Here is a 19,753-nt window from a genome sequence, read left to right on the forward strand (position 1 = left end):
TCACAAAATAATAAGTGCTAGGAAATTTCTGTAACCAAATGATCTTTGCATATTTAGCATAAATTTCCCCCTTGCCTATATGTCTAGGTTAAACCTTATGTATTTTAAGCAATGAAGAAATTTAGGCTTGGACAAGACATCTGCCATACAAGAAACACTAAATGACAACAAATTTAGATATGTAAGTGTGAAAAATTATTATGCGACGTGTGCATAGATGGAGCTTGTATACGTACAGAACAGTAAAGAAAACGCACAACCGTTAAAAAATATGTTTCAAATTGATATTTTATTCATGATGATTTTAAGAAACAAAATAGAAAAACTTCTTTGTATCATCATTAATAATATTCACCAAAAATTTCTTTTAATTTCAATACAGGATAGCTTTGCCCTTTCAAAACTGAAAATCGGCATTGGTATTTTGTAGTGAAAAAATTGGACATAAGTATGACAAAGATGGAATTGATAATGTGTAATGTGATGCAATATTAAATCTATACCTAGTATGCCACATATGACACAATTGCAATATTAACAGGTCCGACACATTTCGTGTGAAGTAATCAATAACTGCCTCAGTCGTCTTCAAACAAATGGGCAGACATTTTAGAGTTCATGTAACTAATTATTGAATGTTAAATGGATGAAATTCAGAATTCCCTTCGGTGATATTGGTCTGGGTCAAAGTACGAAGTGACCACCACACGATTAGAGAACTTCCTCCCTGTAAGAGCTTGTTGCGCTTTCTGGCAGTCGATGATAGAATTGAACTCCACAAATATCTGAAACGAAAGAAAACAAAATATTCATAAATTTCAAAGCAAATTGAAATACTTGATCAGCTTCATTTTCAAATACCAATCTATTTCGTTATAAAACATCCAAACAAACAAGATCATTTATAAATTGATGGTATGAAAACATTGTGTTTGTGTCATAGATATGTGTAAACAAAATATTGAGTCACTTCTAGAGAATTAGCAAATTTTATAAAATCACTTCCACATTCATCTACTTAGACATTTATAGCCAAAAAAACACTCTTTCTTGAAAAGTATGAACATCTGATGAACAGCAATTGTCCTATCTCTGAGTTAATTTGGGGAAGCAATACAGAGAGTATATTATTATCAGAAAGGATTTTATCCCAAAAAAATTCTACATTTGGGTGATCATGACTTGCCTTGTGTTGAGATGTACTTAATGCAATGTAACACTAACTAAACTCCAGGATGATTAAAATTAATTTGATACTTTTTGAGAAACTGAGCCAAACATAATCTTTTAAAGTCCAAACTCCCTCATTTCGAGAGTCACTGGGGGACCACAACTTCGATATATATGATGGATATTTATAGATGTCTACTATGTGAACAAACTTTACACAATTTTGTTTAATTATAGACTGATACAGCTTTAGCAATGGATCTGAACGCAAAACTTTAAAAACCATAATCTGGCTTTCATGACCTATAGTAAACTTTAACCCCTCCCTAGCAAGGGGCAAACTTGGGAGCCATGGGCAATAAAATTCACAATTTTGATAAAAAAAAAAACTCAAGACCCTTCCATCTATGAAGAGTTTTCAGTTTCCACTGTATAAGGGTCTGAAGAGGAAGATTGTGGAATTTAAGTTAAGCCAACTTGGCCATTTTTGACCCCTTTGGGCTGGGACCATATGATTCACAATGTTGGTGCAAGGATAGACATAGAGCGTTCCATCAAAATTGTGTAGAATGTGAAAAATAAGTAGAAAAGAATCCAGATTGTTGGGAAGGTATACCTATCTTCTACACCAACTTATGATAAGACCCTTGATAAATGAACATCACAGTTTTCATGATCGAAATTTCAACACAGTAATGTAATTGTTACCTTTCCACAGCCTGGAACTTCCACGCCCTTGATAGGCCTGGGGATTTCTATACTTCTCACAATGCCATACTTTCCACACTCCTCCTTTACATCTTCCAAGATATCTGACAAATTCAGAACAAAAACATAAATAAACAAGAATTACACGAAATGTCTTGCCTGTTCTTCCTTTAATATTAAATATGCTTTAAATAAATTTTTTGTATTTTTCCACAAAACTTTCACGTTAATAAAGTAATGACATGCAAGCACTCCGTAAATAAGTCATGTGACATATATGTGGCAAAACAAATTCAAATTCTCAAAATTCACCTAAATGACATCGTTATCACTCTTCCTGAGATATGAAAATAGATTATTTTTTCATCAATATTGGAGAAGAAATAATGATCTTATAACAATTGATCAAAATCTGACCAGCCAAACTCTTATACTCAGGTCTAGATATCGCTGTCCAAAGGACAGACCCATGTAAGATTCTAATAACCTTGATTTGAATGAATAACAATTTCTTCTTTTTGACATTTTGAGCTAAACATATAAGGGCTATTCCATTAAAATATCTACCTGACCCCAGGACTCCAAAATAAATCACTTCTATCCATGGTTGGATTTCCATCCTATTACTTCTATGTAATTCATTAATTAAATTCTATGAGAGGTACCCCTTAACTAAACCTGGACTCCTGGGGTGGGATAGATGTTTAACTGAAATAGCCCTAACATTTTAAGTTCAGTTTCCAAATGATAACTGTCTTTACCTTCATACTCCTCTTCGTCTTCCAACTCCTCTGGTGCGACCATGTTCATGAGACACAAAACCTCCGTAGCTGGCCCCGATCCCTGGGTCATATTCAGGCCAGGGATCTGTAACTGTACTGGCTGTAATGAGAAAACCAATCATGAGAGAACAGAACAATGAACACAATATCAGTATCGTTGGAATATTGACACTATAATTAGTGGTGTAACGATTCACTGATGCATCGGTGTATTGAATCACAGTGTGGTGCATCGATGTATCGTCTATCCTTGATTTGTATCACGATACTTGAAAATATGTAGTTATCTCCCTTGTAGTAAACAGCATGGCTGACAAGGCTGTTCCAGAGGCTTATAAAGCTGCCTTTTGGGTTTTTTCAAATCGAAATTATCTAAATTCAAGAACGCTTTGTGGGAAACAGACAAAACATATGTTTTTTTTTGTAATGAATGTAGACAAAGGACTCGAATATTCCGAAAATACCACACTTTACCTATAATACATATCATTATACAAGCTAGAGTTATAATAGGATCCATACTCGATCCCAGGGTCACCACAAAGGGTCAAAGTATGATCAATGACAGGTTGCCATATTCAAAATAGTTGTGCAATACACAAAATGTTTGGCCAACATCAAATTTGAGTCTACAAAGGGTCACTTAAGAAATATTTCAGGCTGTAAAATTTCTTCCTTCATTTAGATCTACCTCTAAATGTCTTTCTACTAACTTTCATCCTAATCCATCAAGAAAAGCAGGCGGTGTTAGATTCTCAAAGAATTATAGCCAGATATGATCCGGTGAATGACAACATTGCAAAAATTGCCAATTGGTCATTTGGCAGAGGGGTTATTCGATAAAATTTCATTACCTTTTGATACGATATAAATTGGCCTCTGATCTGCCTACTTTAATATCTTTTTTTAAACTATCATGAATGTTTCATTAAGGTCAAAGGAATCTAGCCGTGAAAAATGGATTCTTTTGTTAATTTAACCCACTTTGTTCCCAACCAAAATTCTCAGGTTTCCAAATTCCCTGAACTCTCTCTCAGCCTCTTTGTTTTACAATACAGGACTTTTATCACAGGGTTAACATAGGGATGAAGTCTGATTTATTTCAAATTGAAAATGAACAAACAGTACCCAGAAATATCATTTCCACATATAAACCACTTTCCTGGAAAAAACAGGGGTAATGAAATTCATAATTTTAATTCACCTGAATCTTTTTAAAGTATATCTTGGCCCTAAAAATACAGGATTGTTGAAATTAAAGTCAATTCGACCTCTTTGCCCCAGTTCCTCAGATACCCAGGGGTAGAGGCCATACAATTCAGTCACCAATTTTGTGCCTCTTTTGTCATGAAAGATTTCAGCCAATTTCATTGAAATGGGATCTGAGAAGTTGAAAATATTGCGGTTTTTTTTTATTATGCCAACAGATGAGAACAGACAAAATGAGATTTGAATAATTGTTTGTTTGTTTTTGTTTAACGTCCTATTAACAGCCATGGTCATTTAAGGACGTGTCAGGTTTTGGAAGTTGAGGAAAGCCGAAGTACCCAGAGAAAAACCACTGGCCTACGGTCAGTACCTGGCAACTGCCCCACTTGGGTTTCGAACTTGCCACCTAGAGGTGGAGGGCTAGTGTTAAAGTGTCGGGACACCCTAACCACTCGGCCAACGCGGCCCCTGATTTGAATAAATAGGTCAACCGAGACTTGTCTCAGGACACCTTTAAATGTAGCTACTTACAGCTTGAGCATTCTTGGCACCAACACTAGCTCGCTGGACAATAAGTTTCTTGTCTCCAAGTTGCATACCATTCAACCCTGCACATGCCTGCAGAAAAATCAACGTAAAAATGTTAATGAATAGCAAGAATAAATACTGTAACAGACTATTAACATTTAACCAACTTGAAATCAAATTTCATTCCAGAAGAATTGCATTTTTCACATAAATGTCCTGATGTTATCTAAGCCAAAGATTTTTGTTTGCTTTTTGCTTAACGTCCTAACAGCCATGGTCATTTAAGGACATGCCAGGTTTTGGAGGTGGAGGAAAGCCGGAGTATCCGGAGAAAGCCAAAGATATTAAAGTTAACTTATATATATATATATATAAATCACATACACATCCAAGATGTTGAAAGTGATCCCAGATGCGAAAACACAGATTATCTTCACAAATGCTATCAAACATTACAGAGGTTACATTAAACTTTCTTCGCTTAGGGATACATATCTTATAGTATGGTGCAATAACGGTTTCCGAAAAACCCAAAAAATAACTACACATGGTCAGAATAATTTCAGGACAAATTTTCATCTTAATTCCAATATAAGAATTTGAGAAATTTAAAATATCCTAATTCCAATACAGTGCATTCCGCTTAATCGGGTTGCCTATTTGCGGGGGCTTTTTACCCGATTAACCGACTTACCCGATAAGCCGAAATGCACGTCGCCATTTTGGATTTGGTCCGTAATGGTTGTCAGACTTGGGTCGATTTTGGATGAAAATATTTGCATTATTATTGTTAATAAACGGTGTTTTTGTTGTGCTTTTACTGATGTCAAATTGTCAGATTACTATTACTAACTATATAAAAATGTGTGTATTAAAATAACAAAACCTTAATGATTTTCTTATTCGCGGCACAGTACAATCGTAGCACCTCAAATCAGGGGGTCATACATCCCTATTTCATCCATGTGTTCCTAATTTGACATACGATCTAAGGACTCGCCGACAATTACAGCTAAAATCATTGATGTTTATCATAGAGACATTCTTATGTTCGCTTTGAAGTTTAAAATATTCCATATTATTTCCAATTACCAAAGCACAGAGATCGGAGAAACCAGAGACCTATATAATATAGTGGAGAAACCGAGTTTATTTAGGTCGTTTCCTGTGGTATAAATTTATACGAACTTGACACTGGCAGTCACTGATAAAACAACACGAAATCCAATGTGATGTTTTTTATTAACCAGTTCTAATCCTTACCTGAATAGGAAATATGAGCTAACGTCGGGCGTCTGTACTTTTACTGCTCGCTACTGATTTTTAACTCACCTGTGTACCGGTGTCGTCACATTTCCCCGTGGCGAACCCCTCACTTTGGATTCGCCACATACAGTAAGCGGTGATATCAATCGATCTGTAGCAATATCAGACCCAGGTCAAAACCTATTTTTTTGGTTTCTGCTTCGAAGATTTTACATCCCAGACGTAAAAGTTTAATTGTCTATTCGCTTAATTATGCTTTTAAAACCCCATTACGTTTTGCCTGCTGCTGACTCTAAAAATAACATTTAATTTTACCCACAATTCTTAGTCGACTTCCTGTTGGGGAAAAACCACACGAGGCAGAATCAACAACAACACAGTTCCGAACATGACAAAACCCCGACATAACATTACCTTTTAAGGTAATATTTAACCGTTTTTTGACAATTTAACCATCAAAATTACACTATTTGTTGATAAAAGTCTAAAACTTAAAGAAATATGCGATGACTTTCGTGAAAATCGGAGCATTTCAATTTTTTGTCCCGATTGTTCTATTCGAATAACCGAAAAATACGACTTTTCCAACCCAATTAAACGAATTTTTTTAATATGATTTAAGAGAAAATGGTTTTGGTTTTTGAAATTTTACCCAATTAAACGAAATACCCGATTAAGCGTTACCCGATTAAGTGGAATGCACTGTATAAGAATTTGAGAAATTTAAAATATCCAAAGTTAATGCATGATGGACGGCCAAAACATGTGCCAATAGATAAAAATTTACTGGTCATCCCGAGCCTTGCTACAGGCACTTCATACCTAGATAGCTCAAAATTGCTTTTTACCTGGTCTGTGATGGTGACATCCACATATTCACAGAATGCGTAGCCCTTGGACAATCCGGTAGCACTATCCTTCACCAAGTTGAAAGCTTTGAGAGGTCCAAATGATGTGAGTAGTTCTTTGACCTTGATAAAAGAAACAAAATTCCCAATCAGTCATGATTTCCTATGTGCCTTTGAAAAAAAATCAGTTGCATTATGAATATATAGAAATATACACAAAGTGTATAAAATTTCAAATACCATTATTTTTTTCATGTTCTTTCTTTTATTTGCTTTTAATCTTGGGAAATTAAAAAAAAAAAATATTGAAATTTCATTTTCATTAAGGAATTTGAAAATTTATAATAAAAACCAAAACCAGTAATGCAACTGAATTTTTAAACCTGAAAAAAAGTCATTTTCGAAATGTAATACTTACATTTAGGTAATTTAGTATTGACAAGACTTCTAATCATTAAAACATTTTTAATTCTGAACCCCCGATTCCCGACTAAAAATGAGAGCTGATCGATTGGCTGGACACAAATAAACAGCGAGCTTTTCTGTAACCTATATTTACCATCATAACCAAATTACTTTAATTTCATTTTTTTTTCAAAGTTTTCTGTGTTCATAATTTCCCTGCAGCTGAATCTTGCTAGGTCCACCTAGCCAAGAAAGAACATCTATCGGTTTTCACGAGAGAAGAGATACTAGTCATGCAAGTGTCCCTTTTAACAATGTATACACCAGTCAACACTGACCCACACTGTATCATCAATACATTGGCGATTTAATGACACAGTTCTCACAGTGCGAGAGTTTGAAGGCTGAGGCTGAAATCTGAGATGATACTCTCACCTAATGAATCGTAGACTTGCCTTTTGATGCTTGGATGCTAGTTTAACAATTACCGTGGGGGGTCAAGCTCTTCCCCTATGCTGAGGAACAAATGGGGGAAGAAACAAGAAAAAAGATGAGTAATGTTGATACTGTGGTAACAAAGCATTCATCAGTGATTATTGCCTACTGTCAGAAGTTTTAGAGATTTTATCATATTGACTGTATTTTTTTTTCGTTTTTTTTTTTTTTTTATTTCTTTTAAATGATTTGTGAACAAAACACATCTTACTTTGAAATGTAGCATTTAGTCATATCTATCTAATCAAAAAATTACCAAACATTACAATTTTTAAAACCAGAATAAAAAATAGCTGAAACAGAAACAACTGCAAAAGAAGCCTGTAAAAAATTGCACAATTTGTATCTTGGCTCTGTAAGAAAATCGCCTGTAAAACAGAACATACCGAAATAGTTTGACATTACATTTTATTTTTGTTTAGAAAAAAAAAAACTTTAAAAATTTTTACAACTAGAATCAATGGTTTCTATCTGGAAAAGACCTATCGATTTGAATTAATACACATCCTAATTGGAAAAATAAGTGACAATTTATGACTTTCAATATCAAGAAATGAGGGGGAATGGGCGAAAACAAGAAAGAAAAACTCGGAAAACATTCTGACAGCTGTAAAATGCAAAAAAAGGCTTTGTCCCCCATAATATGAAGGGGAGACAACCACTGGTATTGTTGCCTGCACATCTGCCTCAGACTCTGGCCTGATAAAACCCACAGCGATCTGCAATGACAATGCTGCCTGGTCACTGTACCACACAGACACCCTGTAATCACAAGCATCTGGCCTGACGACTAACAATGATTTCTCTCTTTTCTTTTGATGACTGTGACTTGCTGTCTATTAAAATCACTGTATACCTGGTCTTCATTAAGGTAATTTGGTAGGCCACCAATGAAGATCTTGTGAGGGGAGTCCTGCACGACCGTTGACACCACTCCTGTGGACAAAAGAGACACATTATTAAGCGCTATGAACACATTGGATTTCTTCTAAAATTATACAATACCGACAATATCAGGGATTTTCCTACAAATTTTCGTCCGGGTCCAGAGTCCACTGAGTTAGGAACTTTTTCGCATCAAAATGTGAAATTGGGAAAACAGAGGAAAGTGAAATTCAGGTTCTTTTCAATAGACATTACCTTTATTTTTATTTCATTTGCTATTTACATCATTGTGTTATTTATTCAAAATTACCTGTGGTCTTTTCACATCAGACAAATTTAATCTTGAAAAAATTACCTTTATTTTGGGAATTTTCACAAGGTTTTCTTAAGGGGAATGGGTCCTTCTAACGGACCCATATTCTGCTGCAGGAAAATCCCTGAATATACCACACTGACTAACTGTAAATACTTTGAGGAAATGTGTTTTACCTGGAACATTTACTGTGGGCGTTTCTGCCATGCCAGGTAGGGGCTGATAATCCCGGGGTCTCCTTATCTTTAATGATTGGCCTTGGAAATTTATTCCATCAAACGCCATAGCTTGTGTTGTCTCGTCTACTGAACGGAACTGAAAAATTCAAGAATACATTCCCCATTTCAGACATAGTATACAATGGCGAGAGATATCAAATCCGGTGTCAGAACAATGAAATTATGGGATAGTCAGACCCCGATATATTATGCCTGTAGAATGGAAAGATTTTAGTGTTGCTACTCAAATGGCTAAGATGGTCCATATCAGTTCTGTCACACAAAATAATTCACCAAGACTTCCTGGTCGGACATTTCACTTCAGATTTGGTTTATATAAGAGTCACTTTACAGAAAACTTTGGGCTCCTGTTCTCAGTCTCCCACAGAATAGAATGACCACGATAATGATTTAATAGGTATGTTTATAAAGGAACTTCTCTAAACCGATCAGGACATGAATATTTGGCCGGTTTAGAGAGGGTTCAGTTGGAGAAGTGATAAATATTTGGCCGGTTTAGAGAGGGTTCAGTTTGGAAAAGTGATAAATATTTGACCAGTCAGGATCTGGACATGGCTGACTAGATGACAGTTTGTATATTATGGAAGTTAATAAATACATGGAATGCAGAATCAAAAAAAAGTTATTTTTAACTTAAGTTATATTTATTGCAATTGCATGGTATGCTGTGCATCTTTTCACCTATTAGTTTACTGTGTTGTCATTGGCACTGACACACCTAAAAGAGTCTGTCGCTAATTCTTTGCTTATGGGGCTCGATAAGGGATATAAATTTCAATGTACAATAGTCTTAATAACAAAGCAAATACCATTATTTTCAACACTGAATCGTTTGATATTGGTGAGATTCCAGAAATTAACATGGTCTTTTACAATTACACCCGATATTGACTTTTTGATTGATTTTTATAAGTCATTGTCCACTGCAAAAACAGCCCCACCATTAAGTGTGCCTTGTCCAAAATAAGATACGAAACTTTTTGCTTTCTAGTTCCACTTCCAAATCATACTGCTTTGATGAAGCATGGTATCATCTTGATCATGGTGTAGCAATCATACAGGTACACAACTAAATTGTACTTCATATTCAAGTGGTAGGCATTGCATACAAATTTATCTAACACATTGGCATGGCTTTAGACATGAAGTTTTCAACAAGGGTTGTCGCCGGTGTACGTATCATGGTTGGCTGGCCAGACTATGTATCATATTCACTTTGGGGCAAGGATAGATTACAGAAGAAATCTTAATTATGTTTTAACCATTCCTGACTGATATACACAAGATATGCCACTGTAAGTAAAACAGATGCATGGAATCAAAAAGACTATTGAAATATGATAAAAAAAAACCAGAAAATGTCTGTAAGACATGCCTCCGCTGCCACATGACACCCCAAAACACAACATGTCAGAAGCATACTCATAATTGATCAGCTTGTTACATTACATCGGGACGGGACGAGACGGACATGGGTAACACTATACCCCCCCACCCCCCTTTTCATAGCAGGGGGCAAAAAATATACATATATATTATCTTTACCTCCAAAAACGCAAAATTCTTGTCTAGATTAATTTGGACTGCAATGACTGGACTGCCATCTGCCTGTGCAAGTCCTGTCATCTTCATCTGGTGATTAAAGAAGTCCATCATGGCTTCCTCTGTCACACCGAATGGTATATTGCCAACATACAGACGCCGGGCTTGACGGCTGATTGCACTTCCAGCAAAGGGTACTGTGGTATTAGTGAGTGCTACATTTGGGACGGTGATCGTCTGGGGAATCTGTCCGTTACCTACAAAGAGAATGACATCAACTACATTTACTGAGGACAAGACCTACTTCACTTCAAAACTTTTAACAGAACCATGCACATGCTGTTATATCAAAATTCAAAATCAAAAGACAATTCTTTGATACATGAAATTTTCAGGAAGTTTTTGGACTTTTTCAATTGGTTCACTCCTTTAATTTGTTATGCATTATAATTGGGTAAAAAAAATCAATTAACCGTATGACTACTCTGAAGAATTTATTTTTGCCATTTTGATAGGAAATCAAAGTCAAGAATTCTCTCTATTTTAATATAGATACTACCTTAACATATTTTTGTTGAAAAATTTATCATTCAATATTGCAGACAATATTCTCTTCAAACTGAAATCTGCATTTTGTTTCCCTTTCTTTAACATCAAAAGGAAAATTCAATAATCTACAAATTCATCCTTCAGGGACTTTTCTATTGTTATTTTTGAGATTTATTTTAACTTCCAGAAAGGAGGTCAACCAACATGTTCAAGGTGGGATTAAAAGAATCTTTGAAAATCATTCATTTAAATCAAAATTATGGGTGGGATTAAAAGAATCTTTGAAAATCATTCATTTAAATCAAAATTATATCACATAGAAATTCCTTATTGATATTGATTTTGAATTGCAAGCACGTGAATAAAAGTAAAGAAAATGTGCAGAAAGTTTGGAAAAAAGGCATACATTTGACAAAGAAAGAGACTGCATACCTTTCAGCCTCTTTCAAATACATTAATAGAAAAATCCCTGATATGATACGCACTACTACCTTGCATGCTTTTGTACTGCATTGGGGTCATGTGTTCAAATCCCGCAGGGGGAACATCCCAATACTTGTAAGGTTTCTTTCTCCGACGTATGGGCCTTTCCTTCGGTGAGCGACTGTATAAAGAAAAAGAGAAACTGCTGACAACTGGCACCACATGTCAATCATATACTTGACATCTCAGTAAGAAACTTGATTTTCACTTTCGTTATGTACAATTGTACTATTTTAATTTTACTTCATGAAGAATTATCAAGATACAAATTATCAACATTGATTAGGGATCTGTCTCAGATAAACAATTTACAGAACCTACTGTCTGGAGTGTTAAGGATAAATTTGTATAAACATTACTGTTTCCCAAAAGCCTCATTAGCATGGAACCATATACTAATTTTCTACATATTCCCTTTTAAATATATTTTCTTAGAGGTTATGCTTTTTTTTTTACAAAGTTTATGTATGTCCAATTAACTATTTTCAATCTTAGCGTGAAGTGTGAAATTTTGACCAGCGTAAAGCGAGGGTCTATATGGATGGAATAGAACATTGATGTAGAACTAAATAGGTGTTTTGGGGTAATATATATATGTCAAGTATGTGATATGTCACGCCTGATTTTATTGTCTTTGCATCAAAATCTGAGCGACAACAAATGTGTCGGAGAATTCCACGATTTCATATAGAAGTGTGCTCTGACCATACACCAGAAATGGTGCCAAGGTCAGAGGAAACAAGAAGCTGATTAGGCAACGCTTTGCCTACACTGGACATGCCACAGCAGGTTTGTTCTAAACGTGGATGAGGGGGCTCATATACTCTCGCATATCTCTAATGACCAGGACCTGGGTAGTCGATTCTGCTACAATTTTTTTTATGACCTGGCAGGTCATAAAAAAAATTGTAGCAGAATCGACAACTACTCATGGAAGCTGAATTAATGGTATAAACCTTTGGATAACATTCGCTCTTTAGCATGATTCCATATCTAGGAATTATTTTTTGTTGTCCCATTTTTTTTCTGAATCGGTTAATGTGTTGGATATCAAAAAAGTTTGGATTGTGGTTTAGTTTGTCAGAATGAGGGGCATAGTACACGCTGTAAATTTTTGACACTTTTGATCGTGCGCAAATTTAAAAAAAAAAAGACAAGGACAGAGCATTCAATGCAATTGACCCTTGAGATTCAGGACTTTTTCTTACTGGTTTGGGAAAGAGCCTTTTTGTCTCATTTTGGGAAGAACATTGGTGAATTGGGAAAGATTTTTTCAGGAGTAAACCGCAAATTTTGGGAATTTGGCTTAAATATGAAATAATTTCAATTGGTAATGGGGCCCATCAACGTCCTCGAAAAGCCTGGAGATTTAGCAATTGCAGGAGTCAAATCAATATTTCTCAGAAATATGAAGGGTCGAAACATGTCGAATAGACTTTAGTCATGTGCTTTTAAACCCATGATTCAAATATGATTTTGGAGTATCGAAAACATACTCTGAAGTGTTTAACTTGATGCCCTGAAGGAGAGTAATTATGCAGTTTTAAATCCTACTGAAATTACTGCTGCAAACAAATCACACTAAATTTTTCTGTCTTGGTATACCTGCGAGATCGCTTCTTTCTCTCACGGGATCTGGATCTTTTTCTGTCACTGGGTTTTTTGTTTGAGCTAGCCCTTGGCCTTGAACCCGATCGTGAGCGTCTCCTATTGGTTGTAGTTGTCTTTTCCTTTTCAAATTCTGAAATGTGATAATTACAATTAAAGTCTACTTTTCACACGCTTATTAAAATAATACATTTAATTAAATTAATGGAAATATCCCTTTGTTTGAAATCTGACTATATATATTCTTGATAGGAAAATATTATTTTCCATTCTTCTTCATCTTTGTGCAACCTCCGTCAAAAATGACTATTACGGTCAGTTTGTAGGTTGGATGATGTTAAAAAAGTGAGGGAATTTAGTTACAGTGAGAGGGTTTTTTTTATTAAGTTTTTTTTAGTGGAAACTATAAGATAAAAACATGAGGGTGTGTTTACGGTGTATGCTTGAGATCATCAAGGGCTGCATTGTGTATATGTGCCTTGAAGATCTCTAGTGTAGTGCATTGTACTGCTGCCACCGGGAGGAGGTTCCATTGTTATTGTAAAAGGAGTATTTGTATGTGTCATTGGTGGCAGATAGGTGTCTGGGTGTGTTTGCCTTGTCCTAGGGTCTGCTGGGTGCATGATGCCGTGTGGGTCTATTGCGACATGATGGTGAATGATTTTGTATATTAGTATAAGTTTGGTCTTGAGTCTGCGTGTTTGAAGTGTGGGCCAGTTGAGTTTATCCATCATGTCTTGTACTGAACTTGTGTTGTGGTATCTGTTTTGTACGTATCGTGCTGCTCTGCGTTGTATTTTTTCTATCTGGTTGATTTGGTTTGTGTTGTGCGGGTCCAATGGAAGAGCAGTATTCTAGTTTGGATCTCACTAGGGCTTTGTATGCGTGTTCTTTTATATGTTGTGAGTTTATTTTCAGGTTGCATTTTAGGAAGCCTAGTGATCTGTTGGCGTTTGCAGTGATGTTGTTGATGTGTGTGTCCCATTTGAGATTTTTCTGTAATGTGAGTCCTAGATATTTGCTGGCGACGACTTGTTGCAGTGTGTGGTCGTGCAGTTTGTAATTGTATGTTGTTTTGTGTGCGTTTGTTTGAAGTGGATATGATATTGCATTTGTTTGGGTGAAATTTCATGAGCCAGTCTTGTTCCCACTGTCCTGCTGCGTTTATGTCTTGTTGTAATTTGTGTGCGTCGTCTGTGTTGTGGATTGTCTTGTAGATGATGCTATCGTCGGCGAAGAGTCTGAGAGTGCTGTGTTTGATGTAGTCTGGTAGGTCGTTAATGTATATGAGGAAGAGTATGGGGCCCAAACAGGTTCCTTGAGGTACTCCTGAAGTGACTTGGACTTTGTCCGATTGTTTCCCTTCAAGTAATACTGTTTGGGTGCTGTGTTAGAAAGTCTGTAATCCATGTAAGTGTGTTCCCTGTAATCCCGTAGTATTTGAGTTTGTACTGGAGGCGTTTGTGTGGGACTTTGTCAAAGTCCATTATGACAATGTCTGTCTGTTTGTTTGTATTGTTATTTAGTGTTAGGTCGTGTATGAATGTGGCGAGTTGTGTTTCGCATGATCTAAAGGAGCGGAAGCCGTGTTGGAGGTTGTAGAGTATGTTATTGTCCTCTAGATGTTTCATTGTGGCGCTTGTGATGATGTGTTCCATGATTTTGCATGCGATGCAGGTGAGTGAGATTGGGCGGTAGTTAGTGGGGCTGTGTTTGTCTCCTTTCTTGTATATTGGGTTTACATTTGCGTGTTTCCAGTCGTGTGGTAGTGTTCCTGTGCTGAGTGAAGCGTTGAAGATTTTTGTGAGTATGGGCGATATGGGGTCTTTGAGCTGTTTATGTTTTATGGTTGGGTCTGTAGTGAGATGTCCGTCTTTGCGAAGGGATGTGATGTCGGTGTTTTTCTTTTCTTGTGGTTTTGATGTAAGAGAATAGTTTGTTGGGGTTGTATTTTCGGTTGGAGTGTGGGGAGTCTGGTTCGTTTATGGGTATGTCTTTGATCATTTTTTCTATGTAGTTTAGGTATGTGTTGCGTGTTTGTTTCTGTACTTCTGCTTTTATGGTTTTGTATTTTTGTGTGAGATGGTGGTTAGTGCAGCTTTTGGAGTGTAGACGTACGCGTTTGGACTGCTTTATGAGGCAACGAAGGGAGTGTGTCATCCATGGAAGTCGGTGTTTGTAGGTCAGGAGTTTAAAAAAAAGGAAAATTAAAGATAATTAATTTTCAGTGCATACAGTACCAGACCTAGGGTGTCCGACCAAAGGAACATTTCATTCCAAAATATTTTATTCAATCAAACATTTGAATTAATTTACATACAATATTTCATAACAAAGATAAAATCTAGATATCAAAATGGATTGGACAACAGGCTAAGCCTATACAGGTTCATTTCCGTAGGCACAAGTCTAGTTTTACATGATAAAATTAGCCAGAAATACCGTTATATAAAGTTGGATATTTGTGGCATATTTTGTTAGACTACGATATGTGGTCATTAGACTCATTACCAAAGCACTGCAGTCCAGAAGACATACAAATGCTACCTGTGGTCCGAATCGATCGGCATTATCGTAAATTTGAAACACGACACTTGAGGTCACAAATGCATTATTTCACATTATTTCATAATCATATTCCTATCAGAGTTCCGAAGTCTGCTTTTAGTGCAGTCCATGTGATATTCAGCATTTTTTGGCCAACATGCAGACAGTAGCTACCGTAACACACAAACAGGAGTCGAAGAACAATCAATCAAACAAAAAAATGATTCTAATATACGATCCACGATGGATTAGATAGTTTTATGGCACGAATTGAAAGAAATTATGAAATAAAGTAACAAAAATCAACGTTACCATTTTTGTTTTCAGCAAGCTGACGCTCGAAATCGTCGAATTCGTCGCCCATCTTTTCAGAATACACGCACCGGCTCAAAATGGCGTCTTGCACTAATAATTATTATCTCCCCTTGCCGCTAGGATTGCTGCCTCTTTTTTTGGCTTGGGGTAAGACAATTGACAGGATCGGACAGGATCGACTGACGATCAGGGCGAATAGGAGTAGAATCAAGCAGCTGTAGGACGATAATGTATCTTTTTTTAATTGAAAATAGGCATATTGCTTATTTCCGTAAAACATTTTTTTCATAACTGAAATATATATTTCATCGTCTTGATCTCGCCATTTAAAAAAAAGAAGAAGACAGATATGTGTTTGTCATGAATTTGTGCTAAAAGAAAGATAACTTGTGACTGTTTTGTTGTAACAATTTGGAATTACTAAATGGATCGCCTCTTAAATATATAGGATCTTCAATATCTCCAGTTTCTAGGGTAAACGAATTTACATGGTTTTGTTTTCACTGACGTAATCAGTGAAAGGAGATATACATTGTATTGACATTTATATACAAATTATTGTATGTCGAGTTGTCGAGATAAAATGTCGAGTGTTGGAGAAAACATGTCGAGCACTCGAAATAATAAATACAGAAAGTAATGTTGTTTCTGTATTAAATGTAACATATTCAAACAATATGATGCTTTAAATTTAAAAAAAAAAGTGATAAATAAAAAAACAACATATTTAACTGGTTAACGTAGAACTGAGACATGGTTTGCAGGATCGGGCTGGTTATATGCATAATCAGCTTATTTCAGATGTTGGTTATGTTTGTATAATTATTATTATATAACTGGGTATATATCTAAAACTTAATTTTAACACAAAGGGTAAAGTTCTTAAAAAAAATGGGTTTTCATGTTGATGCTTTTTTTATTTATTTATTTATTTGTTTTTATAGTTTATATTATTATAATATTTCGGTTATAACAAACAAACAAAAAGTTTTACGGAAACTACTACTCTCTCTTAGTCGCTCTTCTGAGAATACCGTAAAAATCCGTTTAATTCAAGCAGCAAAGTAATTTATGCACCCAAAATATCACTTTAAGATTGATGAAAAAGGTCTATATCAGTGTTATTCAGGCACCCAAAAAATGAGCAAAATCTCACGAATATTGAGTCCGAAATTCGTCAGCTTGGACCAATAACAAAACTAATTATTGATTAATCAACCGATTTGAATCTGAAAATTCGAGAAGGCACAAAGAGAAGTTGGTCGTATTTTAAAAGGTTTTCCATCATACATATTGCAAACTTGTATCATGTAATAAAGTGTTGGAACACCTTAACCACTCTACCACCGCGGCCTCCGTATTGTGAAACAATTACGAGTACAGACTTCCTCAACTTAGACTTGCTCTTACAAACTCCGGTTTATACCTTCTACTATTAATTCACAGCCGGAACCATTAAAATATCCAGCACGCTCCCTATCATCGTCAGACTTGTTCACATATCCTTTAAAATCTTATGTACAGTCTACCCAAGCTAACAATTATTGGTCGGTGATCGCAAGTGAAATATTTTTGCAGGCAAAATGTTTAGACACCAATGATGATGATGATGATGATGATGACGACGACGACGACGACGATGATGATGATGATGATGATGATGATGATGATGATGATGATGACGACGGCGACGACGATGATGATGATGATGATGATGATGATGATGATGATGTTTTTATTTATGTGTGTTTATAAGCTACCTTTTTCTATATTGTATGTAATTATTTGTCATGTACATGCTGTATACATTTTTACTGATAAACCGTAAGGTTTAAGGTAATAAATTAATTGAATTGAAATATTGAAAAAAAATTGTTTCCGGTTGAATGGCAGATAGGTGAAGTGGTGTGTTTGGAAGCCATCCTCATCATTCTGATTGCGCAGTTCCTTTAACTCATATAACTTTGATATGTGTAAATTTTTATCACGATAGTACATGTTCATAGTCTTTGCTGTCTATAACGGGTGATAGTGTTATTTTTGCTGTGTCATAGTAAGTGTAGGGTTTACTGTGTATTACTAGTGATAGTGAGTGTAGGGTTTACTGTGTATTACTAGTGATAGTGAGTGTAGGGTTTACTGTGTATTACTGGTGATAGTGAGTGTAGGGTTTACTGTGTATTACTAGTGATAGTGAGTGTAGGTTTACTGTGTATTACTAGTGATAGTGAGTGTAGGGTTTACTGTATATTACTGGTGATAGTGAGTGTAGGGTTTACTGTGTATTACTAGTGATAGTGAGTGTAGGGTTTACTGTGTATTACTAGTGATAGTGAGTGTAGGGTTTACTGTGTATTACTAGTGAGTGTAGGGTTTACTGTATATTACTAGTGATAGTGAGTGTAGGGTTTACTGTGTATTACTAGTGATAGCGAGTGTAGGTTTACTGTGTATTACTAGTGAGTGTAGGGTTTACTGTGTATTACTGGTGATAGTGAGTGTAGGGTTTACTGTGTATTACTGGTGATAGTGAGTGTAGGGTTTACTGTGTATTACTAGTGAGTGTAGGGTTTACTGTGTATTACTAGTGAGTGTAGGGTTTACTGTGTATTACTAGTGATAGTGAGTGTAGGGTTTACTGTGTATTACTAGTGATAGTGAGTGTAGGGTTTACAGTGTATTACTAGTGATAGTGAGTGTAGGGTTTACTGTGTATTACTAGTGATAGTGAGTGTAGGGTTTACTGTGTATTACTAGCGAGTGTAGGGTTTACTGTGTATTACTAGTGAGTGTAGGGTTTACTGTGTATTACTAGTGAGTGTAGGGTTTACTGTGTATTACTAGTGATAGTGAGTGTAGGGTTTACTGTGTATTACTAGTGATAGTGAGTGTAAGTTACTGTGTATTACTAGTGATAGTGAGTGTAGGGTTTACTGTGTATTACTAGTGATAGTGAGTGTAAGTTACTGTGTATTACTAGTGAGTGTAGGGTTTACTGTGTATTACTAGTGATAGTGAGTGTAGGATTTACTGTGTATTACTAGTGATAGTGAGTGTAGGGTTTACTGTGTATTACTAGTGATAGTGAGTGTAGGGTTTACTGTGTATTACTAGTGAGTGTAGTGTTTACTGTGTATTACTGGTGATAGTGAGTGTAGGGTTTACTGTGTATACTGGTGATAGTGAGTGTAGGGTTTACTGTGTATTACTAGTGATAGTGAGTGTAGGGTTTACTGTGTATTACTAGTGATAGTGAGTGTAGGGTTTACTGTGTATTACTAGTGATAGTGAGTGTAGGTTTACTGTGTATTACTAGTGATAGTGAGTGTAGGGTTTACTGTGTATTACTAGTGATAGTGAGTGTAGGGTTTACTGTGTATTACTGGTGATAGTGAGTGTAGGGTTTACTGTGTATTACTAGTGATAGTGAGTGTAGGGTTTACTGTGTATTACTAGTGATAGTGAGTGTAGGGTTTACTGTGTATTACGAGTGATAGTGAGTGTAGGGTTTACTGTGTATTACTAGTGAGTGTAGGGTTTACTGTGTATTACTAGTGATAGTGAGTGTAGGGTTTACTGTATATTACTAGTGATAGTGAGTGTAGGGTTTACTGTGTATTACTAGTGATAGTGGGTGTAGGGTTTACTGTGTATTACTAGTGATAGTGGGTGTAGGGTTTACTGTGTATTACTAGTGATAGTGAGTGTAGGGTTTACTGTGTATTACTAGTGATAGTGAACGGATATTTTGCTCTGTATTACTAGTGATTGTGAAGTACTCGCTGTGTGCTGTACCTTTGACATGATGCGTCTTTACCGCTGCCAGAGCACACGCCCTATGTTAGGCCTGTTTATTGACTT

General features: G+C 35.9%; 1 protein-coding gene across 4 annotated transcripts; it reads right to left on the minus strand.

Annotated features, from left to right (window-relative positions):
• Window positions 1–270: 270 nt before the first annotated feature.
• Window positions 271–16,021, minus strand: LOC117339187 (splicing factor U2AF 50 kDa subunit-like). Of its 4 annotated transcripts, none has more exons than XM_033900637.1 (12): window positions 15,890–15,979; window positions 15,149–15,160; window positions 13,028–13,163; window positions 11,425–11,543; window positions 10,394–10,647; window positions 8,786–8,924; window positions 8,268–8,347; window positions 6,512–6,634; window positions 4,401–4,487; window positions 2,640–2,760; window positions 1,879–1,982; window positions 271–785 (listed from the first exon to the last, which is right to left on the minus strand). In XM_033900637.1, the coding sequence occupies exons 1-12, from the start codon at window positions 15,939–15,941 to the stop codon at window positions 654–656; spliced, it is 1,359 nt and encodes a 452-aa protein (XP_033756528.1). In that variant the 5' UTR covers window positions 15,942–15,979; the 3' UTR covers window positions 271–653. The 4 variants fall into 4 exon arrangements, with proteins under 4 accessions (XP_033756528.1, XP_033756537.1, XP_033756556.1 ...); XM_033900646.1 differs by having other exon boundaries at window positions 274–785; window positions 11,431–11,543; XM_033900665.1 differs by lacking the exon at window positions 15,149–15,160 and having other exon boundaries at window positions 274–785; window positions 11,431–11,543; window positions 15,890–16,021.
• Window positions 16,022–19,753: the final 3,732 nt, after the last annotated feature.

The sequence above is a fragment of the Pecten maximus genome, chromosome 1 (assembly GCF_902652985.1).
Source record: "Pecten maximus chromosome 1, xPecMax1.1, whole genome shotgun sequence".
NCBI lineage: Eukaryota > Metazoa > Mollusca > Bivalvia > Pectinida > Pectinidae > Pecten > Pecten maximus.

Excerpts from the sequence above, each read along its gene's own strand:
- LOC117339187 (XM_033900637.1), bottom strand. The coding sequence starts at position 15,941 with ATGGGCGACGAATTCGACGATTTCGAGCGTCAGCTTGCTGAAAACAAA. Across the intron at positions 10,648-11,424 it reads CAAAAGCATGCAAGGTAGTA|GTAACGGACAGATTCCCCAG; the intron begins GTGCGTATCATA and ends TTCTCTTTGTAG. Across the intron at positions 786-1,878 it reads AAGTTCCAGGCTGTGGAAAG|ATATTTGTGGAGTTCAATTC; the intron begins GTAACAATTACA and ends CTTTCGTTTCAG.